At 37.1% G+C, this 25,721-nt stretch overlaps 1 protein-coding gene across 1 annotated transcript in view; it reads right to left on the reverse strand.

Annotated features, from left to right (window-relative positions):
• VAV3 (vav 3 guanine nucleotide exchange factor) overlaps nucleotides 1-25,721 on the reverse strand; it is a 165,261-nt gene that overhangs the window by 116,174 nt on the left and 23,366 nt on the right. The window contains exon 2 of the mRNA XM_009884919.1: nucleotides 20,642-20,758. Coding sequence (XP_009883221.1) covers nucleotides 20,642-20,758 — 117 coding nt within the window. The remainder of the gene's footprint in view (nucleotides 1-20,641; nucleotides 20,759-25,721) is intronic.

Consider the following 25,721-nt stretch of genomic DNA (forward strand, 5'->3'; position numbering starts at 1 on the left):
TTCTCCAGACGAAAAAAGAAAAGAAAAGGAAAAAAAAAAAAAAAAAGACCCAGCCAAGACAAAAAAACCTTCCTAGGTGTTGCCTCTTTCTGTTTGTAGATAAGCTAACTACAGAGATGCAAATTGCTGGGACTTCAAAAGCCCTGGGGAATCAACAGCTATAGAACTTGCAACATTACATTTTCTCCAAAGCCTTGTAAGAAGGCAAGGTGAGGTCGGGAGCAGGGCAGTTTGGCAGCAGGAAGGCAAGCAGAGTCAGAGAGACAGAAGAACATAATTTTTAAAAACCACTCTGGAAGATATAAGAGGACAGATGACCTGATGTCAAAGAGGATGGGTTAAGGCTGAGCATATTTTCCCCTTTTAGTAAAAATAAAACATCTGCCATTAAGTTAGAAATATCCAAAACTGGAGAGTTCTGCTGTTGTTTTCTTTTCACATCTCTAAATTATACCAAGCAACACTTGATGTCATACGTTTACATTACAGATGTAAAGTATCTATAGTGTTTTTCTCTAGGACAGTAGTTAAAATAAAAGCATAACCACAGTTTCCAACAACAGCAAAGGGCAGGTTGGACTGCTCACTAACCAAAATCCTCCTCCACCCCTTTCGCACACTGAACATTTTTAACATTTTATTCCTTTTATAGGGAGCAACAGCTCTGATCACACAAACTCCTGAACTGGAAGAGTGGGACTGGCAGTTGGGATTGCACACACACCATGGGATTGTGCACACAACTACTAAACATCACATATCAAAAAAAAAAAAAAAAAAAACCAAAAAGAGACAAAACTGAACACTCTCTGAGCATTCATAAAACTCAATGCCATATTAATCAGAACTATAATCAGCAAGTCTTTAATAATGAGTATCCAGTTATGGACAAAAATATATACACTTTAGACAAAAGTTATGCTTTAAACCCCCCACCACCACCACCACCACCCTTCAGGTCAGTGACGAGGCTAGTCCAAAAGCATGAAAGCTTCTCTAAACAGTTCTTATAAGGAACTGAGAAAGTCCAAATTGCACAAGCAGTACAGTCCTGTTACTCTCTTGGTTCGTTTTGTCCAAAAGGCCAAGACACTCACCCAAAGCAACCACGGGGGGAGGGAGTTTTCGCAGCCACTTCCTGTCTGCAGCTTGTGGTTTTGGTTCTATGAATACCTTCCAGCCTTCACCATACCTTCAGGGGGTTTAGGTTTGAGTTTGGTTTGGGTTTTTTTTTGTTTGTTTGTTTGTTTTTTTAAGATGTCGCTTAAAGAATGACAACCTTACTTGGAGCACTGCTGTGATAGAAACAGAGCACTTGAACACTGCAGCTAATAGCATGAGTACTGACTGCCTTCAAGCATGCTACCCTTGTAAAAGGCTGAGAATGAAAGAGGGTTTTGTCCTTTCTGGTGCATTTATTACATTACAGGTTTTGCATGAAGGGCAAAGAAATATAAAAGGATATGCCTAGGACAGTACTGCAAAACCTAGCTGCTATTAAATTATTCCAGTTCCCTTCATAATAAACTTTAGAAGGATAACCTATACTCACAAACAGCACCTTCAAACTGTATTCAGCTTTGATCAAGTGCTTACTTTCAATGCTTTGTAAACACTTTTATTTATGATACCACAAATTTTTACTATATTTTACATGGGTCATAACACAAAGTAGTCAAGGACAAAACAGTTTTTTCCTGCATTCTAAACAGTACATTTTAATATAATCTTGATTTTTTCCTGAATGTAAGCATCCATTTAAAAATCCTTAATGACCTAACAACAAGATTATCAAAGGTGTTCAGACTTTGAACAGAATATATATATTTTTTTTTTAATAGGAATGGACATAAGTCAATGCTGTGTGTTTTGCAAAGTTAACGTTTCTTTTGCCACTGTCCTTTAACAGACTTCAAGAGACTTATTTTTACATTTGAAAGGAACAAGCAAATTCTCTAAACTGCAACCACCAGTTTGTACAATATGTATACATTCTGGGTGTTCTTGACCTCGGATGTTCAAAATTAGCCTGCAAATGTTTTAGAAGGAAACAAGTGCTTTTGTATTCATTATCGATTGCACCTCAAATATTTTTTTAGGTATGCATCCTGGAGTTTAAGTGACATGCGGTTTCTTCACTTCCACTGTATTATTTTGCTTTAGTGTTTAAACAGATTCCTTGCCAATTTTGATATTAGCAAGAAGGATATTTGGAGGAGACTGCGCAATGGAGCTTTTCTTCCTCTCTTCTGCTAAAAGCAGAGGAAGATCTTTCTCTTCCTGTCTTGAGTGAACCAGTCACTCTCACACCTCTTCCTTTTCAGAATTCACTTTAACCATTGACTATAAATTCATCGTGGCTTTGCTGATGGTACCGAGTCACACTTCCACCTAGAACTGAATTTAGTCCAGTACATAATCACTGAAGATAAGGATATTTATTAGGGGTAAACACATACCGTATGTCCCCTCACTCTGTGCGAGAAAAAAAATTCCCCTGCTACAGTGGGCAGTGCAAAGGGAAGTGAGCTGTTCTCTGACGCAAGTACCATCCAACTCCCTCACAGGGGCTTACAAAAGCCCAAAACTACCTTCAAGCCTCACGCTCTAGACATCTCTCTTTTCTACCAGAAGAGCCAAGGGATTGAATCAGCCCATCTGAAAAGCATTGCACTTAACCTTCAACACTACAAAAAGGTACACAGTACCTACAGTGGTGTAACTCACTTTTACTCTCACCATCTTCCACTCTTATTTTAAAAATCATCATCTTTGATACAGGATAAAAAATTATACTTAAGACATCCTGCAATGGGAATGGCAATACTATCAACTTTTACTGTAGAAACCTGAGAAGAGCAGTGGTTTGGTTTTCTCCCTAATCGTCCGTTCATTTAGATTTAAAAAATAAAATATAACTACACTGCTGTAGTGAAAGAAAATACAAAGTGAGATTTACGTTCTCATTATGTGTGTACCTAATTCTCCTTGAGGTGAAGCCTTACACTGAAAATTCCAAAATGAATGAAAGTAACTTGCTAATTTTATTTGCTACTGCTTTATTATTCTCTTGCTTTGTTCCCTTGAACGTGCAGGAGCTTGCACATTGTAACATTATCTATGTATATATCTTTCCCCTCAGAAAGCATATTGCACTTCAAAATGCCACTGCAGAGCCAAGGGAAGGTGGGATTCCTCTCCTCCTCTCTATTTTCTTTTCTTTTCTCTCTCTCTCTCTCTTTTTTTTTTTTTTATATTTGTACTTAATGGTGATACCCTACAAAGTACAACCTCTGTGCTAGTCAGTGTCTGGCTGACATATCCTTCTTTGCACTGACACTGATGCTGTCCTTATGCTGCCTATGACAAAATTAAGCCACCAGGCATCAGAGAGCTTACCATCTAAAAGATCGGTTAGAAGACAGAAAAGACACAGAAAAGACAAGCAAGACACTTCTTCATTTAAAATTACTACTTTTTTTTAATTTTCGTTTTTATCTGAAACACACATCTATTTAGGTCAATGTTTTTTCCCAAGCCAGCCACCTATTAACATTATAAAACACAAAAGTATTTGAATACAAGCAAAACAAATAAAAAGTATTTGAACACAAGAATACTTGCAGAAGATCAAAAACTCCTCACCTTTGTACCAGGCACGACATCGTATTAGGTGTTATGCCCATATTATTAAAAAAACAGAGTCAGAACCAGATCTCGTAACAACTCTACATCCCTGGTCCATCCCATCCCAAGTCCTTTCCCCCCACCAGATATAAAATAGACGTACGTCTTAGGCACTGTGATCTCTATGATGTGCCATCTCTAGTTAAGAAAAACAATATTTGCTTTAACTCTTCCTACCATTTGGGGGTGCAGGCCTTTTTTCATGCATGCTCCAATACCACTGTGGGGTTTCAGGCACTCTATTTCTCTTACAGGGAAAAAAAAAAGCTTTGAGTGCTATTTTGAAGAATGCTTTATTCTTCTGTTGTATCAATATCTGAAGATGCACAGCAGTCAACATGTCCAATACTCATCTAAGAACTGCCGCACCAGACCTAAGCTGTAGGGAGGAATCAAATTTCTTTACAATATAACTAACAATGTTAAGTGGCTTATGAGACGTCCTTCAGATAGAGACTTGTTCTTCAGTTTTCACTCGTCTAGAGATTTAAAAGACGACTTTGAGTTCTTTAAGTATGTGATAGGGATCGTACTATGTATTTTAGATGTAGATACTGTGATAAATAAAAGCAAACCACAGATACCTATCACTAGCCTTTGCATTGTATTTAATATTAAGATGTCTCTTGAGATTTCACCAGCGCTATTGACTTCTATTTTTCTCGTCTGCCTTGTGCTTTTCATCCATTTGTTTCTGCCCTGCACTTCAGCTTGCTATTGTCTTAGCTGTGCTAAGCCAATTGTTAGCATGGTCATGTCATAAATTACATCATAGAATTGATATGCAGAGAGACAGGGAGGGACTGATTCCTTCAGAAGTTATTCTAAAGGGCAGATGAGCTCCTCTGCTTGTTTCCCAGCTCAGCCACACCAACAGGAATGCTGGCATGACAAAGGGCACAGAGCAAAGGAGGGGCAGTAACTTCTGACATTAACATTGCCTCTTAGAGTATATAGAACTATACGTCACTTTTACTCTATAGGATTTATAGGCATTTTCAAATATTTTGTGTGGAATTGTACTTAAAAGCATTCATGAAAGGGTACGATGAAACTCTTCCCATGAATTGAGTTGGGCATTTCAGTCCAATGGTGTGGCCAAACCAAACACAACATCTAGAGTGTTATTTAGTCCCACTACAGTCAATCTCAGCAGAGGCCTAGCAGTGAAGGAACGCAAGATCAACTGCAGATGAGCAGATGCACCTAGATAACGCACCACAAATAATGCTGAGAACTATTCTCTGTCTAGACAAGAATAAGCTACCAGAAGGGGCCCTGCTATATGAACAGGCTCCCACTTCTTTTGCAGTCAATGCAGAAATTCATTTTGGGAAGATAAAACAGGGAAAAAAAATATATTGCAATCAACCGACCCTGTTAAGCACTCTGGTTTTAATACATTCCAATCGACTAAAATTGCATAAGAGCTCTGGTTTTATCTAACATACGACATGAAAGATAAACCTTACATGATACCAATGTTCTCCTAGTAGTTTGTCATAGGTATTATGGTCTCATTGAAAGGCAACGTTTGTGGTAAAAAGAGAGTTAAGTTTTCATGGGTCAGCTCCTCTGTGGAACAAAAAGAATTTCAAATATGTAAACCTTTCTGCAGGTCAGCTGTAAAATTCACAAGCTTCACTCTAAGCAGAGGTTGGGAGCAAATGTTTGAAGTTGTAGTCCATGTTCAGCAGCAACCTAACAAATTATGCCTCTACCTTCTCCATTTTTTATCTCAAATTTCAAATCTAAACCAGCGATCACTTAAAACGTACACAAGTTGATGAACACTAAACAAAGTGACAAAAACAGCCTCAATGCCAAAATTACAAAGAAGCTGTTAAACATTAGTGCTCCCACACTAACTGTAACGTATCTTAAAATTGTGTCCCTCAATATATCTCCGTTTTCACTTGGCAAGCACTAATTTTACTGCTGACAGATATTACTAACAGCACAGAAATTCCCTTGCTGCACTCATACCAAAAATAGTACCTTCAGGGATGAGACAGCATCAAAAACAGTGAAATAAAGCAATGCTTAACTGAGGCAGATGTGTGAAATGTAATCTTCAGACAGTAGTGACGTTGGAGGGTTTGGAGAGACAGAAGTTTTGGGAAAGATGAAAGTGTCAACAGCAGAAAGATGTGAGAAAGGAAGTTGAAAGAGGTGAGGCAATGGAGGAAGAGGAGAAATCTCATTCTAGGAAAGTAATGTTGTCAGCTTCTGAAGGGGGTTGAGATGACAAAACATCATCTCAAAAACTAGGAAATTAGATAAGAAAACTGAAACCAAACCTGAAAAGCAAATGAAATATAAAATGAGAACAAAGTCACAGTTCCCTCAATGGTGATTTGTTTCCAAAAAAGATGGTGTATGTTTTCCACAAAAAGGAACAAAAATATCAACGTGAAATCTTCTTTGTTAGCTATATTAACACTGTTAGCTTGTTATTGTAGCTGAGGTACCTAAAGCATGAACAGCACACACAACATCGACTTTGTAAGGTTATGTGCATCAGCTTCGTACAAGGTACTGTATTTGTTCTGAAGTTAGATCTCACTTTTGAAAAGTTTTAATTACTGCTGTTCAAAAATAATACAACCATTAAAACCACTCTTATACAATACTTTTTGGTTTCACTTGTCCTGTAGGCTATGGAGAAAAGCTTTTAAGACCTGCATTACAACAAATAACTATTTATTTTGTATTAAGACGAAGGTGTGGGTTTTGGTCAAAATTTAGTAATACATATGTAACAAAGAGGCCAAGCTACTGTAGTACAAGTTTAATTTTTCGGTACTGATGTACTTAAGTTTTCTGCTGTCTGCAACAGTCAGAACACACACCACATGTCTTCCATCTTCAGAAGCCTACAACAAACTTATTAACATCCAACAGAGCACACAAGGAAACGGGTTTCTGACAGGATTCACTGCCTTGCTAGCTCAAGGCTCCCCTGGCTATGAGAAGCTTTACAGCAAGGGGGTTTTTCCCTTAAGGATTTAGTCTGTCGAATGAACTAACATGGGTCAATTTAAAGCCATCGTAAGGTCTGAGGGACTCGGACAGACTCTTTTCTACCTGCTGAGCAGCCTTGACACAATGGTACCAAGTCACAACCTTTTTTGAGAATGCTGACCTTGCTTTTAACATTTTACCTAACATGAAACAAATTTATAGTTGAATTCCCCTGCATACCCAGAGCTCTGCACTTGCAATCATGCAAGGAAATGCAAGTTACTTTGATAGATACCTATGTGAATGACCAATTTCACTGTGTCTGAGCAAATTGTTTTCAATGTGCACACAAACAGCAGAACAAGAGCTAATATTAGTGAGTTTAGTTGAGTAGCTTCCTCTACCAGCTACTAAGTATATTTTTCATTATATTAGGGGACTGAAAAAGTTTTTAAATTAATCTCATGACTTGGCATAGAAAGCAGCTCAACTTCTACGTAATCTTACATTATTTTTACTTGGCAAAGGCAATACTTTCAAATGCTTGTGAAGACAGCTGCCTCTAAACCAGAACCTGGATTTATCTTCACATCCCATTTCTGGGAAACCATTTGGAAAATAACATTTTGGATTTTTTTTTTCCCCCTCAACAGAAGAGTGCGATAAAGCATCTTTCACGTCTCCTAGAAAAATATCTCTAAGTGGAAAAAAGGTTAAGTTCACTAATTCTTACTCACGCTCCTAAATAAGACACACCTTTTCTCTTACCCATAACCAGGAACATCCAAGACTACGTTCCTAGTTGGCTTATTTCCACATACTCCATCTACACCAACAGTAGGAGCTGAATACCTGTCTTAGCATCAAACTATGTCAATGTTTTTCGGCACAGGTGAGCAAATTAAACAAACCAATGCATCAGCATCCAAATTAGCTTCTACACAAACGAGCAAATACCATTACCTTAAGCACTTTGTCCCCCTTGAACCAAGCAGAGATTTGAAACCATACTAGCCCTGAACAGTAATGCACGTAAACTTGATGAGACCCTCCTGTATGCCTCCTGCCTCACAGCGCTGACCAGACACTCAGCTAGTGGACAAAGCAGCAGCAAGAGCGGCAAAGAGAACAGCAGCCCTTGGCTGGCGGCAGCTGCCGCAGCAGAACGCACTCCCACCAGCAGCACAAGTGAAAAAAGCCAGGGTCTTCTTTCCATCATAACTAGAGGGACTGAGCAGCCAAGCTGTGGTCTTCTCCATGCAAAGGGAGAATGCAAGTAACGTGAGCCACCACAATGGCCTTGCAGCCTGACTTCACATCCAAGTTTTACACTCAGAAAAGTTAGTACATCATTACCAACCTCTCAGATTTTCCTCCTCTGCCCCCCCCCCCCCCCCCCCCCCTTTCTTTTTCCTTTATGTGCCTCAGACAACTCAGACTGCCAGCACTACACGGAGTCTCCGCTTCTGCAAACCCACACATAAGCAGAAATGCACCACAAAAGCAGGAACATACCGTAGAGCAGATTGTACTTCCCTGCCTTGCACTGCACTCTCCGTTCAGCCCAGAGGTGTACACTGGCAGAAGACTCTTGCTATTCCTATCAGTATTCTCTCTGGAAAGATCTTGATCAGCTTCTGCAGTTCATAATCCAGGCTTCTAAAAAGTGCCATCACTCAGGTACTTTTATTGCCTTATCCTCTATGACACAACCCTTGTTTTCTGTATTCAAACACCAGTAGTAGTTTTCACAGTCATATTTGTGAGTGCTGATTTGATTAGAAATAGAAAGCTAAACCCTCCTCTCAGATTCAATATTTTCTAATTCAGTTTTAAATGACAAATCAGTTACTCCATCTTAGAATTTGATAAATGAATTCTGAGAAACTCAGGAAAAACAAATCTGGTATAAGTCCAAATTTCTGACTTCTTCAGAGATCACAGCAGTGCATATATCCATGCATCAATCAATATTTGTTACAGACACCAGCACATGAATGATCTCTCCTAAACAAGCCTCTACTGCATACTGACTATTTTTTAAAGTCAATTTTTTTAAAAATTGAGAGGGAAACATGGTTCTAAGAAAAATGTACAGCTCAGAGTTAAAACATCCTTTTGAGTCATTCCAAATAAACAAAAATATAATTTATGGTCTGCAAATTTTAAAATAATTTTATTGAACAATTTGCTTGTGTTAAAATGGTAAGTTCCTGCTTTGCAGCTTCATTTCAAGAGTTTTGGGGGTTTTTCAGTTTAGACAGAGGAAATTAAACTTTATTAGAACATGAGTGCTAAGAATTCTTTTTCATTTCCAAATGGTTGCTGGTGCCAGACAACACCAAAGACTGGTCTCAGTGTGCTATTCAACATATAAAAATATGCTCTGAATCAGATGCAAGAGGAAGCAAACAAAACCACACTTGAAAATTTCTTCTTTATATGACCAAAATGAGAGAAGACACCCTCATATTCAAGTTGTAACAAATGTCTAAGAGGAAAAGAAGCTGAATTGCAGGATTTCCAAGAGAGCTCTAGTTCTCTTGCAGGTAGTGTGTACTTATTTGGTAGGCAGAAAAATTTGAAGATGTATTTAAATACACGCAGGAATAACAGGACCGGTCTCCTTGCAAAAATCAAGAGACAAAACAAAACTGCGGAAACAAACCTGAAATGCACAAATGGAAAAGGCCCAAGAAGCACTGTAGGGAGGGGGACCTACACTGGACTGCAAAGCAAAGCGATGAGAAAGGCAAAGAATTAAGGCAGCGAAAGAGACAAGGCAGTGATGAAGAGCAAACAGTAACTAACCAGGGAAAATTAGTTCAAACATTCTGTGATAAAAGCATAATTAAGTAGAAATGATCATACAGATTATGTTCTTCAGGTGTGAGGCTAGAGCAAGGGAGAACACAGGCCAGCACCAAAAGACAAGCGTGGAAGAAGGAAACTGGCAGCTCTGCGGTCCAGAGGCTGCGGTGAGTGGTCAGGGCCGTCTGCTGTCTCTGCTTTACCACTTCACCACCTTCCTGTATCTCACCCCTCATCTCTCTTCCTTTTCACTTTAATATGGACCAGTAAAATATTGTCTGTATAACTTCAAAACCAACTAATTTTAAGAAATCCCAGCAAAGCTATAAACAGGAAAGCATGAAAACATTTTCTCCCATACTTGTCTCATACTTCTGAACCTGTGCTATGGGGGACACAAGTGCCACTAGCTGGTATTACTGCTTTGGTATCATGAAGTTTGCAAGTAGCACCTTTTCCCAGTGTTTAGGAGACTATTAAAGGCATAGGTGGACCACTGACTTCCACAAGGGAAACAAACATAAGGAAGTATCTTAAAGCTCTACAATTTGAATAGAAATTTTCTCATGCACTCCTATGTAACTCCTCATCCAGCATCAGCATGCCTAGCACTGTTGAACCAATGGTTAATCTAATTAATAATACATAGAAAGGTAAGATTTAAAGTCAGTCTGGTTGTGGCTCCTACAGATTCCAAATTTATGCCACCCATCTGTGGGTGGCAAACCTCCATCAAAAAAACAAAATGTAAATGTGAATTACTCTGGAAAAGTTGAAAACCAAAGTGATGCTACACTTACGTTCCTATCATTTGAGCTCTTTCACTAAATTTTGGATGAAATTATCTAATGCTTGATAGATATAGGAAAATTACTTTGTCTCCCCCTGCGTTCTGAAAAAAAATTAATTCATATTCCATTTTGTTTACTTTTATCATGAAGATGTCTGTAGATAGTGAGACAATATTGAGATTTTTATTTACTTAAACTCAGATGCCTGGTCTAGGATCCACTTTTTCAATCATAAACCACATGCTAAAGTATTTTAATAATATTTAGATAAATAAAAAAATATTTATCCTAATTTAAAGCAACATTCTACTAATTTGGCCAGGAAAAACCTGTTTGTTTTCTAATTAAGGTACAATCATACTTTAAACAAACTTTTTTTTTTGCCACAACATATGCAACTGCGAAAAACCACCTTATATCTAGTCTACATCCAGCCTCCAAGTTAGCATATACAAAAATGTAGACCTCACCGCTTTGAAAACGGTATGACATTTCTAATTCAGTGGTTTAAAAATTTTCATTAACGTCACTGAGCTAATACTTCAAGACTCATAACAAAGCTTGTTTCCAACACCCTGATCGTTTCTCAGAGATCACACACACTGTCTGCGTCCATCCACTTCATAGGGTATTCAAATTGTCTAACCTTTCTTTTCAGCTAGCTGAAAAACTCTAAGGGAAGTGTTGTCTCTCCCCCACATCAAAACACATTAAAACTCAGTCTCAAAATAAATCCAGAACTATGTCACTCAACAATATTTAGTATAGCAGAATAAGTTGTAAGAGAGGTTGCCATAAACACAAGTGCTTACATCTCAGATGATGTGTGTGTGTATATATATATATTACTTTTCAAATAAACCAGTGGTGACCAAGAAATAAGATAAAATCATAAGAAATTGCAACAGCCAAGTAAATATCTTGGTCTCAAGAGAAACATGCATAGCTATTCCTGGCTGACCAATTGTTTCAAACAGCTATGAAACTTCCAATTCATTAACTATACGAGTGAAGAAAGCATTTAAAAGAAAACTTGCATGTTTAAAAAAAAAAAAAAGTTAAGAAATTTGGTCTCGCTGCTTGCTCCTCTGCTTTTGAACGGACAGTTTTTGAAGGCAAGAATACATTGTATGGCATCATTACACCACATGCAAACTACAACTTCTTATCAGGACGTTGACAGCGATAATATTTAAACAAGTAGAGCCAACTGTTTGGACAGTGGCAGCCCCAAGCTTGGCATTGTTTCCCTTCCAAATGCCATGTTTTACTTTGCAAATCTTCACGGGTCACATTCTGCGAGGTGCTGGGTGATGTCACCTCTGGGCACCTCCCCAAGCCCAGAAGCAACACCCAAGGTATATTCAGGTACATCACTCAGAGGGCATACAGCTACTGCTATGCCTCATACCACTCAGGAAGACTATTCTTTTTTTACCTAGCACTGGAAGAGGAAAAAGCTACATAATGTAGTACTCAGTCACTGTGAAATCAACAGCCTCTCTGCTTTACACTTGAAACCACACTGTGAGTTTTGGACAACAGCTTAGCCCAGTGAAGGCTGAATGGGAAATTGTGGAAAACTCCCCACCCCACCAGTGACCTACATTCCGGTTTTGGCTCTACTCCCCTGCCCCTGCAAGGGTACAGGCAGTAAATCCTCCCCCAAGTCATTTACATATTTTGGTAAAAACCGGATTATATAGTGCACTGAATTACTTGGCTAGTATCAATTAGCCACTGCAGGAAGCACACATCTTGTGCTTGCACAATGCCACTGATGCATTTGTGCTCAAATGAGTTCTCCCTTAGAAACACTTTAAACATTTTAGCATCTTAAAGTTGATTTTGGGGGAATGAAATATATTTATGAGAACTAGCCTTCAACTGGTTTTCTGAAGTAATTCTGCCAAGCATCCCTTACACGTTCACAGAACAAAACGGTTTTCAGTTGAAGATATATTCAGACCTATATGCAACTATAATTTGGGAATTTTATTTTTATTAAGGTTAAAAACTGCATAGAAAATATGCTCAGAATAGCACCTTCCTTATTCAAATAATATAATTTTGTCAGCTTCTTCAGCATCACACTACATTGTGCAGCATACCTATGTTGCTACTTCATACCAAAGGCTCTTTACAAGCAGGTCTTGAGACCTATGCTGGCGCATTAGAGTTTTAAACTGGAATTGGGTGAAATCTAAGAACTGATTTACTTGTGGAGGTTAGCAGTAGTTGACGTGTGTCATTTAATTTCACTTTCGTTAATCATTTTATTTGACAATACTTCTAATTTCTTCTGTAAAATTACTTTCTACTTAGCAACTGTCATTATTTACAACGGTTTTTAAACAGGTTCCCAAGTTTATCAGTTAACATATTCATCATAAAATTTTACACTGAATGATTTAATTATTGAATGGTTATCTTGGAAATTAAATTCTCTGTTTTCAACCACCAATGTTTCACCTTCCAAATCTCATCAAGAAAGCCATGAAAATGCAAACAATCTATTTAATAGAACTTCTCCAAATAAATCTCATCTCATGTTTCACAGTTAAAAACATTTAAGATCCAAAACCTAGGATCCAGCACCTCTGTTGTAACACATTTTGACAAAAAGAAAAAGCCATCTCCCTAGTACACTTAGTGTTTGCACAGAAAGATGCATTAATTTTTCCAGCAATATAGTCTTTATGATCTCAGTCACCGACAAACCATATAATCTTTTCAGATTTATAGATAGCTATATTGCAATACACTCTTCGACTTATTTTTCCCCTACCAAACTATTTCAAGTATCCATCCCTTTCAAAGGCATGCAGTAGCTGTGCGTCTGACATTTATTCATAACACAAATACTCTGACAGAATGAAAAACAGCAGAATACAATTCTTTATTAGCAAACACCTCTCTAGCCCTGTTACCAACATGCTAAGTAAAAGCCCTCTAACATATTTTGTAAACATTTCTCATAAACTCATACCCATTTCCTTTTTATGAAATACTCAAACATTGTTTCCTGCTGCAAACCATTCACTGCAGGTTTCACTTTGTATTGAAATTGGACAGAAAAAGGAGTGAATGAAATTACAACCAATCTAACTACCATAGCGTTCTTCAGGCTAAACAAACCCTGAATTTTTAATATATACAAAGAAACAAGCAGGAACTACTGTCTTTGAAAATACGTTATTTGGGACTTTTCACTCAAGTACACTTCTGCTTTACATAGGAGAACTACCAACCCTAAACAGCTGGCAGGTGGTCTCCAGCTTGCTTGCACGAAGAGGGTCACTCCACAGACTGAGCAGAAAAATCATGGTTCGGCTTTCCACCAGCATACTAACATCTCCCAGGTTTGGCCCCATGACATCAGCAGCAGCTAGTCTTGGAGAATGCTTACACACGCTTGACTAACTCTTCACAGGAAATCCCAAGGCTGCGTAAGAGATGGTTTAAGCCACCATGTCCCTAGCTCCCAATTTCTGCCTCTTGGGTAGAGTTCAAGAGTCGTCCTCTCTCTGGTGGAGGTTTAGCACAGACACCATTCAATAATGTTTTAAACTCATTATATATCTACATTAATTTATATATTTGTGTATATATATTAATTATATGTATACATATTTATAGAGGCATGGACACATCTTTCAGTAAAAGAGAAGTTTAGCTATTTCAAATCATTCCAAGGAAAAAAATATGAGGAAAAGAACCAAACTTAGTAATTACACTTTCTCTATTTTTTTGTACTGGAATGGAGCAAAGAAAGTCACCAAATTTATTATTTTAAAACTATGCATAGATGATGTATCAAGTTAATTGAATTGCTGTTGTCATCATTAATGCATACAACAAAGAGACATCTGCCTCCTAATCTTTGATTTTTAGCAAGGTAAGATTTTAGTCAGGTAAGATTTAAAGTGAACTCCAGGAAACAATAAAAAAAAGCAGGTGACAGTGCAAAAATGCATTTTAGGTAATTCATAGTGTTGCTCACATCAGTCTCTTGCTCAGACAAAAGGCCAGGCACAGAGGAACAACATAGAAAAACATTAGAAGAACACAGTTTACCAGTATCATAGTAATTAAGTTTGCCGTAATCAAAACTTGTTTAAGGATAGACCAGTAAGAAACTGAATGCTTTCTTATGTAGACCCTACACAAAATAATTTCCCATTTTAAACAAGGTGCCCATTTTACTATTACTTTTGAATAAGCATCCTACTGTATCTTGAACATAACCTACTCAAGCTCCAACCGTCCTCTTCCTCCAAAATTTCTTCCATCTCAAAGAGAAATGCATGCTACCAGAATTCAATACTATGAGTTCACTGTCTCCCGCACACATCAATAAGGTACACCCAACAATTGGACAAGATCATCTTAGTAACAGAGAAACGCACTGAGAAATTCAGTTTTATTCTCCCATATTAGCAGTTTCTCATTAACCTTGACATTCCAAACCTGCTCTCATTTGCTGAAAAACTGAACAGAAGCCTACATTATGTAAGGACTCAAAGTCTTCTGATACTTCCAAAACATCCCAAGCACTCCCTGGAGTAGAGTTTTTCATTAACGATCAAATACTTGTGGTATGTTCAACACCTTGTGATGTGGTCAAAAATGAAGATTATCAGTAGCATTTTCATCAACTGGAAGCAAACATTAGAACTTGAGAAGTTATGACAAACCTTTAAGTAATTCATGAAGATTCATTTGGAAAGATGAGTGAGGTCATAGTCCACCAGTATTCTGACACAAGAACATTCAAGACCCTAATCCTGAAATATTTAGGCCTAAATATATATGCTCATGTATAGGCTATAAGCTCATGCCAATGGTTTTAAATTTATTGAAGTTATATTGCTAGCAATTTATACACACTCTTTGATGATGATTGCTGCAAAAAATTATTTACTTAGTGTTTGCAATGGTTTCCACTGTCACATCATGGCAATCATTTCTATAATTTTTCAAGCACTTTCCAAAAAGGTGGTTGATGAACTATACCATTATTCATCCCACTTACTTACCCACCTCATCACTTTGCCCAAAACTATGATTTGTGTTCTTTGGGGCTGGCAGTCATTTGTTGGTATAATTTAAGGGAAGCTTTTAGGAAGGCTACTGAGCGCTTAACCTTTATGTAACTCTATACAAACAGAATCACTATCTAACAAATAAGGTCTTCCATACATGCCAAGCATTTTAGCAGTTTTGCAACTGGCTAGTATGTTCTTACTTATTTTGTCCAAAGCATTTCCATGCAGAAGGAAGCTGAAACCTGTCCGTATCTTCTGTTTCTTCATTCTCCCACATTCACAAGTACACCTTGAAGGAGTTCAAGTGTCATTCATCCCAAACCAGTGCTTCCCACAGAAACACTTGAAAACATTAAAATGCTACTCCTATAAGCAATTGTACAGGTAGTTTCTTTGAGCAAACCACTAAGCTGCTTTTTTTTTTTTTTTTTTAATTCTACCACTAAAAGAGCTTGGAGAATGAAGATACAGAGCTCTGTTTTTAACAATAGTCTTGTTTTCACCAGTTCATTTCTCCTCCATTCACAAAAACACGCCATAATGTCTGGGCAAGCTCCCCAATGTTCTGCAGTTTTAATGTGACTTTATTAATGAAAATGCTCATATTTTGCTGTATTACCTCACTCATTAAATTCACCAAATAAAACATACAATGACTGAGGTTAATCTCAACTGCTTCAGTTTTATTGAAGATTTTCAAAACATTTTTCCTCCTCTCTCTGCCTGGAAAGGTATATAACTTTTTAATAATAACTGTTGCTCTTTGTTGTGTTGATTGTGGTGTGTGTATCTCATGCACATCTGCCTGATCTTCCTGGAATCTGTTAAACCTGGGGGAATACTAGCACACCAGGAGCCTCAACTACAGTATGACTTTCTGCTGCATCATAGCCCGGATTTCCTTTGCACTAAGAGAGTGACTAAAGTGATCACAAACTACATGACCTTAGCATATGCACTCAATATTTTCACAGCAGTTGCTTGCTTTTACGCGTCACTGGAGAGCTAGCTACACTAGACATTATGTTACATGCTTTTAAACAATTAGGTACTTGTTTGATTGGTAGCTGTTGATATTTGATCCCCTTGTTTGTTTTTCAAATCATGACTGAATATTACATGTTATTTCTAGACATCTGTTGGAAGATCAGTACTAGGTGGTTCCATGGCTATGTTCATATTAGATCAGTTATAGCATAAAAAGCACTCTGTGCTCAGTTACACATTACTTAGACCATTTAAAAGAGGAGTACAGAAAGTTCTTTTTCTGACAATATCTGGACACCATTTTCCCCCTCACAGGACCTCAAACACTGGACCTCTGAGGCCAGGGAGCATCTATTGACATCAACAGGCACTGGAACTAATCCTCAGGTTCCCATTTCTGCAACACATTAGCTGCAAACTTCCTTCAGAGAATAGGGATAGCAACAATTTGTTGCAGCGTACCGAACAGCAAAGACTGCTGTTTGAGGAGTGTGCAGGCCTCTCAGAGCTGAAGGAACAAGTATCAACAGAATTTGTTGATTCTGGCACACAGGTAGAAAGGAAGAGACTGACAACCCCGCACTAGTAAAAAATGACTCTCCAGCATGGAATTCATAACGAAAACACTGTCTGGCACCCCATGCGCGTGGGAGGGCATTTCATGCTCCGTCAGGAACATAATGCAGCAACAATGTAATTTACTGATAGAAAGGTGAGTGAGTGGGAATGCATGAATACTGTAGAACTCAAGGAAAAACAAGTTTTATGTAGTTTTAGAAAGCATGATTTAAGAACCTTCCTATTTCTGTGTAATGTAGCCCCTTCTTTTTTCAAGCAGTCAGTCTAAAAATAAGGAAACCTATGTTATTATACATGAAACAGAAGAAAACCCTCATCTTGTAACAGCTAATATCAATATACATATAGAATGTACACATTGAAAACATACTCATGGAGTTACTTGCTTCCCTGTTTCTTTACCCGTTCTCTAACTATTTACATGATGCTACTTCAACTTCACCTCTGACTCCCATCCACACCACATACACCCTCTTCTTTTTCTCTAATCACTGAAAGATCAAAGAGTCTCTGCAAAGTGGAGGACAAAGCTGAAGTCAAACTTTCATACTTTATGTCAAAGCACCTGAACAGAGCTCATTTACCCCTAGCAATTAAATGCAAGTTTCACCATTACATCAAACATTTTGTAACCAGTATTTCACAAGGCTGATAAAAGTCTTACGAATATATAGGCAGTTTACAGCTGCTACTTCTACCATGCACAGAGTTTCGCTGACAATTTCTTTAAAGATTTGAAAACCACCAGAATATTTTAAAAAAAATGACAACTTCTATCAGCAGGTCGCTCATCTGATTTTCCCCTTCAGTCTTACTTCCTTGAAGGCACATTGTTCACTTACAATTCACACATTTCTCCTGTTCCCTCCATGAGCATGCTTAAGTAGTCATTGAAATCTGTCATGTTAAAGCAGAATATTCCATCGTAAGACAACAAATTTAATAATCATTTTTTTATAAAATCAATTGAAGCATTTAAAAGTACTAGACATATAAGGCTTATGGAGTCACCTCAGCTGCAGTTAGTTTACATCACACCACTGATAACTACTTGCCAACTTCTGACATCTCAAGACACCTTCTAGTACATTCAAATGTGTTAGAGGCTGTAGATATTGCACACACTCATTCCATCACCTATTTGGGCAACAGTTTGGAAAACAGTTATTATCCTTTATGTTTGTGCATGTAATCATTTTAAGATTATTCATATTTTATACACATTCAGGGAGAGCAGTTCAAAGAATTCTTTTAGGAACAGCAGAATGACTTGGTTGCAGCACCAGAAAAAATCTGCAGCACTGTTTTTTTGGCCTTTTGCATATATACAGCTTCAATTCAAGAAGGCTGGAGATTTAGGACTATATTGGAGTTTTATTCAGAGATAAAAAAATCATGAAGGGGAAGTTGAGAAGCAAAGAACAACTTGAAAAAGATAAGCTTTCTTATTCTCACCGCCGCTCCTAGCAATCAGAATTTCCAAAGTAGTAAGTACATTATCAGATATTCAATTGAAATCCCATGCCATTTTACAGATAACTCTCAGCTAACTGTACAAACAATACACTTAAAACCACAGAAATAACTCAGCATAAGGCTAGCTATACATTTTAATACAGTTGTAATTTTCCCCTCCACTTAATGGCCTCAATTTCACCGATTGCTTTAGAAAGCTGACTACATGCTCCTTTGCAGAGGCTAGTAAAATATACAGAGCAGCCTATCTAAATACAGCACATTGCAACCTCCACTTCTGTGTGGCAAGCTTCCACACAAGCACGCAATGGAAAACAGCTGAACAGCAGAGCCATTATGCACCTAAAAGCATGCCCAACACAGCTATTGCAAGGATTGCACAGGCTTGTACAATTTAGCATCTCCACCTCTGCACAAGCAGCTGTTACCATGCACATAGTTAGCCTCATTAAAGAATCCCTCACACCAGTGTCTTTCAAATTTCTCAATGCATTTTTACCTGGTAGTTTTCCAAGAAAGGTGACAAAGGCCATTAAAGAGGCCAAGACTAGAGAAACCATTGGTTGTTAACACTATCACTAAAACTGAAATACCAGTACCAGGAAGTATTAGTCTATTTGTGCTATACTGTGGCAAGAAACACAGTAAAAGAAAATCCAGGGCTCTGCACCCAATTTTACTCTGAGAACAGAAATAAAATACCAAATATCGTAGATGGAAGACAGTATTTTTTCTAACCAATTATTCTACTTACATAAAATTGTATTCTAAAATAAATTCTGTTAAAATGATAATTAAAGTGACAGAAACATATTTGTTATGTTCAATTCAGCCTTAATTCAGAACTTGTTTACTGGGTATTCAGTGAAGCAGCAATAATGATTTGCACTGTAAAATACTTCTTCAAAACTAGACTGTATTAAAAAAATGGACTGATTATGTTTACGTGGCATGAAATGTGAAACTCTCAGCAATTAATTAGAACATAGACTAATAAAAAAATTCTGTGCATCAAGCATAGGTACCAAAGATTTGAAACAAGCATTAGGATATCTGACTTATTAAATACCTTAAATAAGACATTGCTAGTGCACAAAAAAAAAAAACACAATAATTTTAATTCCTCTGCTACTTGCACTACAAAAACAAAAATAAATCTCATTTTTAATACGCAATACACTAAATTTGTTAAAAGGACCACACTTTAACAAAAGCTTTGTCTTAATGATAATTTATCAGGACAAAAGATGTTCAGCATAATGAAAGAACCAGTGGAATTACCAGGTTTATCTAATTCTATACTCAAAGGACTTAAAACCAGACAAAAGATTCAGAAAAAATAATTAGATATTTTAGTTAACAGTAATCACTGAACCATTTCAAACAGTCATATTGCAGTCCTGATTCACACTTGCACTCTTACATCATCTTTACCTCTACATTGACTTATAAAAAGAGCAGTGCATAAAAATTAGTTAGTGAAATTATGATCTTTTAAAAAAAAAAAGCAATAATGCTTCAAACCTACTAAATTTGAATAAATAACTATTTTTGGTGCTACTTCAGGTAATTTTTAGATCTTTTCCTGTGAAATTAGGGTAATGATACCCTATGACTCAAAAGCAGAAACCGAAGTTGAACTCAACATATGCTGGCAATGACAGATCAAAAAGATACGTAGGAGGTTGTGAACAATAGACTGGAAAAAGCTTTTACATACAGAATAACTAATCATAGGCTTACAGAATATACTTCAGGCTGTGTAAATTAGAATAGTCACATTAACCCATCATAGCTGTGTCTGAGCTTTACAGCAGTTTAGAAAAAAAAGATTTAAAAACTAATTGTAAAAAAAAAAAAATTACAAGGGCAAATACATGGGTGAATTTCGAGCACTTGAGACTAAAGAAATACGCTCTGTGCCATGTGGTCTTACAATGTATAGGCCCAGGGTTTCTGATTCCACGCTATTTATGTCAAAAGTGATTTCACCAGACAGCACTTGCCCACAGTTTGCCATCTTCACACGTTTCATATACCTTTAACTCAGCATCTTTCAATCAGTTTTTTAAATTTATCTACGCTTTTCACACCTTCAGAACTTTCCTACCAGGGTTTTTTCTCTGCCCTTTATTAACCCCTCCAATGTAAGTCTAATTCTTCAGCTTTCTTAACTCTTCCCATTGTTTTTTACTAATGAATGTTTATCCATTAGTCACAACTTCTACACCACATCTACGATCTACTCAAGCAGCAGAACATAAGTGTTAGTCAGGATATAATTAAAAGTATCCTTACCTTTCCAAAATCTCTCACATCAAACAAATCGAATGCTTCAAAAAGTTCACTTTTCTTCATCCCAAATATTTCACAACATGCCGAAAGAAAAGTCCTTATATTCTTCAAGCAAAGAAACTAAGGGGAAGAAAAAACAAAAATACTAAGCATCAAGTGTGCCAATTAGCAACTTCTGTGCTCACTTTGGTCACAAATGCACTACAAAATTCACCAATACAATTATTTGTAAGTCAGCACTTCCACTATGCTGTGATCTTCCACTGGTTCTAATTCGGCCACACTAGTTCCCTTCAGATTCAAAAGCGTTAACCAAAATCTGAGGAGACACTTTGTGAACAGAAATTATTTTCTCTCTTTACATAAACAAAGAGAAACGACAATATGCTACTAGATACAAATTAGTCTAAATACAGACTTACTTTTCAGTTCTCTACAGACACCATAGAACAAAACAAATAAAGTTACCTTCATAAAATTATATTGATATAAGAAAGTTATTCTTCATGTGTGCCTTCAGCTGTTAAGCTAAAAAGTCTAGTTTGAATGTTTAATGAACACACTGCACTGTTTTAACACACTGAAGACATTATGAATACATATTCTCCATCTGGAACACAGGAGCAGATGAAATTTGCAATTGCAAAGTCATTTACAATTTATCTAGCGGAGATTTAAGATCCTCAAACCACCTTGATTTCTGTACTGAATCAAGGGCTATTTCCTTTGAAGTTATCCACATGCATCAGTGATCATCTGAGTCTGGAAAAGAATAAAGCTTCTGCCACAATGCTCTCCTTATAAGGTTTTTAATGCATATTCCTGTAAACTATTTTTTTAAAGACATTACCAGTACAAAAGACAATAACTATCAATAGCATTGCAATAACTAAAGAGGGATAGCTAAAAAGTGCAATATCCATTCCTGATAATGATTAGCACCACAAGGTCCTAGTACTCCATAAAGGCACTATTGTAGAGCCTTACTTTATGCAGTACAGTTCAGAAGCAAATATGATATTTAAAAGCAACAGTATTTCAAATGACCCAGCACTGTCCTTCAAATATGCATTTAAAAAGTATTGATACAGCAACTCATTATTAAAACTGAGTTCTCAGAGTTCTCATGTTATAGCAGATTCGGAAGAACAAGGATCATTTCCATTAACATGGATCATAGAATTGCTATACATTAATGTTGTTTATAAAAGCAGTATTTTTGATATTATTACGGAGTGTCACAGCCATACCTTTCCTGAGTGCAAAGCAATAAATACCCAAACTGCTTACTCAGACAAAATATGTCACTGCTTTACCTTCAGCATGAGACAACAAAATACCAATTCAACAGGGAGCACTACATCATGTCTTACACAGAACTAACCAGCCAAACAGAAAAATCAGAGCACCTGATAGATCAGATATACAGCAAGATTACACATGAAAGTACTGATTCCACAAGAGAAGCTTCAAGAGTACACAACTCTAGCAGATGGTTGTTGACATCAAGACAACAGCCAACAAACTCATCGCAAAGCACCACAAAAGCAATCCCTGCACAAGCTAAAGCTCCCAGGAAGGTATCTGTGGCTGACAACTGCCACACCAAGTGTTAGGGGCCACAGATGTACCAGGTGGAGCTGTAGCCTCCACCCTTCCCTCCATTCCAAACAGCCCCATGTGCACATGCTCCCAGCTCACACGGGGCAGCCAGTGGTGGGCTATGTACTGGGCTGCTCAAGGACAATACTGCATTTATGCCGGGCTGCTTTTATACCTAGCAAAATTTGAGAAATAAGTCTAGCTTTCTTAGTCAATATCACAAGCTTCTCTGGTTTTGCAAAACTTTTTCAAGTCAAAATTACAAGGTTAGAAGGCTAAGAGATGTAAAATGTATGTGCTTCTTCCACCATGATGCTGGCAGAAAGAACCAGAAGATGAGCTGGTTTGGGAGTCCACAGTTTTACAAATGAGATGGCACATACAAACATCATTTTCTGATATTTTTTTTCCCCCCAGGATTTTTTATTATTTTTCTTAAAAGCCATCAAGGGCCACTAGGTTTCTCCAATGCAGAATACTGATTCAACTTGAATACCAATTTACTTTCTTACACTGAAATTCTTACAACCACTGACACATTTTTTCCTCAATGGAAAACTCAGCTGCCTTTTTAAAATTTGAGTTTCGATTAGTTAGGGCTGAAGTCTTCCAGTGCAAAGAATGCTTACAGATGCATTAAGTTGTTTACCTCTACAGAGAGTAAGAAGTTAAGGGAGAGATAGGAGCTGTCATGGGCCTAAAATCCGGCCTAGATTTGCTAAAGAGCATTTTAGTGAGTTGCATTTAGCTTCTTAATACAGTTTAAAAAACCATTTAATGTATCAGCAGTTACGCATAAACAAAATGACCTTCCCATTCTGCAAAATGTCTCCTGTTATTCTTAACAGAGGTCTCCTACAATAAAAGATAAAACTGGCAGCGTTTTTTCAACAAGATTTATCAGTTACTTCAAATTTCAGCCTTGTGTTTAAACTATCGTTGCTGTGAATTATATGCAAATAGATAGGAGAACATATTACAAGAAATTATGTTTCCCTTAGCCCACATGTTTTAAAGGAAATGTTAAAGTACCTACACTGCAAGTAATAAATTAAATTCTTTGGAATATTCTAACAGAGAAACCAAAGAAGAATCTAATCCCTCCCTCCCCTTTTTTTAAATACTCACTAATTCATTAAGTGGTAAAGTGCTCTTAACATTATTAAATGTTAAACAGACTTGACATAATTATAATCTAATATTCAATAACCATATGACAACACAGCAGTTGTATTACATTTCATGGAGGCTCTAGAAACCGCAGTCTAAGCATTTCTCAAATCTACCTGCGCTTCAAATGGGACCACATCATCAATGAGTGTGCGCCAAATAGTGCCTTTAGCAGAATAAGCCTCCTGACAAAACAGTCTACCCTCCCTGCTAGTTCAAAGACTGCTTAGTGAGTATAGTTGAGCATCTAATGATTCAGTATCCATCAATTTTCTCCTGTAAAATGAAACGAAAGGCTCATTACTAAACTATTAAGCCAACCACAGTAACTACAAGGATAAAACTGTGAGACTGCTAAAATGAAAAATGTGTTCATATTTATATGCACTCATTTTGCAATAAAATATGAGGAAAACAAAAAATCTTTAAAAATAACTTACTATATGCTACTCATGTTTTGGAAAAGTTATTTGATTCTATTACCCAGAAAACTCAGAAATATTTCCAAAACTTTACATTGCAGTCATCTAAAGAAACAATTTTCTGCAATGGAAACAAAGATTTTTATCACTGTGGTTGTTGCGTGAAGAGGTACAAATTAGTAAAAGAAACCTCCAAATTAAAAAAGAGCATACACCTAAAATCTAGGAAGTTCTATAAAAGACAACCCTCCTCGCTGCCAATAAGAAAAAGGCACCACCAGTCTGCAGTCTCTCATTAGTAAGTACAGTCCTCAGGATATTTGGAAACCTACTATGTTATTGTGTTTCTTTTTCAAAGAGAAAGATTATGCTTCAGCACACCACAAGGGAGATCATTAAAGGCATAAAGAGCAGTTGGGTACCCAGTTCTCTTGGAGATGCAAGGAGAGCTAGGCATCTCTCATTTGGTCTAATCTTCGAAAGTCTCCTCCACAGGAAATGTTGTCTTTCAGTACAAGAACTGGTTTCGCTTCATTAAAACATAACATAACTTAAAAACATTCTCTTGAAAAACTTAACACTGCCTTTCTTCTTTCATTTTTTTTTTTTAAATTACATGGCTATATTAGGAGACGGCAGTCCAGGATTCTTAATACGTAGATCAGTGAAAATATTGCAATAGGGTAGTATAAGCCATGAGTCCAAAAAAAGTTTACACCAGTGAAAAATAGAGGTTCTATCTGGCTCATCTCCAGATATACCATCAGAAGAGAGTGCACACAGAGGCAGATCAACAAAAGTCACAACCCATTGGCATTCAGGACCCTGAGCACAATTTTCAATACTAAAATCTGTAGATTATCAAGACATTTCTAAAGCACCCTAATATTTCACAGCATAAGTAGTTATACTGCTACAAACTGATAACGTCATTGTCAGGGCTGCTGAAATGGTAGAATTCTTGTGAGAAACCACTGTTTTTTTATGGAACAGATTAGAGATTTAGTGACCTCCAGTCCATTCTGCACGGGATTTAATTTTGTGAGATGCATTAACACAACATTTATTTAAGTGAAAAGTTTGCAGGAAAAAAAAAAGTCTACCACCTAAAAAAGCAGGTACGTTTTATATAATTGGGTCTGTATTTGTCTGAACTTAAAGCGGAAGAGAGTGGGCAAACTGAATTATACTAGGTTCCACAAAAAAAGCATGCTGTTTTCTACCATAACATTTGTGACTTCACACAAAGAAATTTATTTGAGGCTTTTTCAACACAGTACATGGTTATGTGTGCTGACAGAAATGCAGAGAAATATTTTACAAAGGGTACTGAATAGAAATGACTAATTAGACACAAAAAGCACAGGCAGGACTATAGCTGCCCACAGGGAAGAGAGATTTCTCTAACCAGGCCTCTAATGAAATGAAAGATTAAATGCAAAAGAAAAAAAAAATCAATTTCATATATCCTCTATTCATAGAGGTATTTCTCAGAAAATATATTTTAGCACTGAAGTACTTCAATGGAATAAATGTCTGTTTGGTGCAGACCATAATATTCAGTATCTAGATGTATCTTTTGTACTAAAAGCACTCCTTAGGGTGTTCAGGGACCAACATAAAGAGCTCTGAAGATCAAATTCTGCCATGAGACATTTATGTGAAATTCCAACATAGAACGCCAGTCAGGCGAGTGAAAAACGAAAGGCCAAGAAATGACAAGTATTTAGGAAAGACAGAGTTCTATTCCACATTCAACTTTTTTTATTATTATTACCAATAGTGGAAAAACCAGCTATTTGTATTTATTTCAACTTCCACCTCCTTTTTATTATGGTGACTTAGTCACAAGCAAGGAAGAAAGCTTGGGTAGCTGGCAGTTTCCTGAT

This window comes from Charadrius vociferus, unplaced genomic scaffold (genome assembly GCF_000708025.1).
Source record: "Charadrius vociferus isolate BGI_N301 unplaced genomic scaffold, ASM70802v2 scaffold163, whole genome shotgun sequence".
In the NCBI taxonomy this organism is placed as follows: domain Eukaryota; kingdom Metazoa; phylum Chordata; class Aves; order Charadriiformes; family Charadriidae; genus Charadrius; species Charadrius vociferus.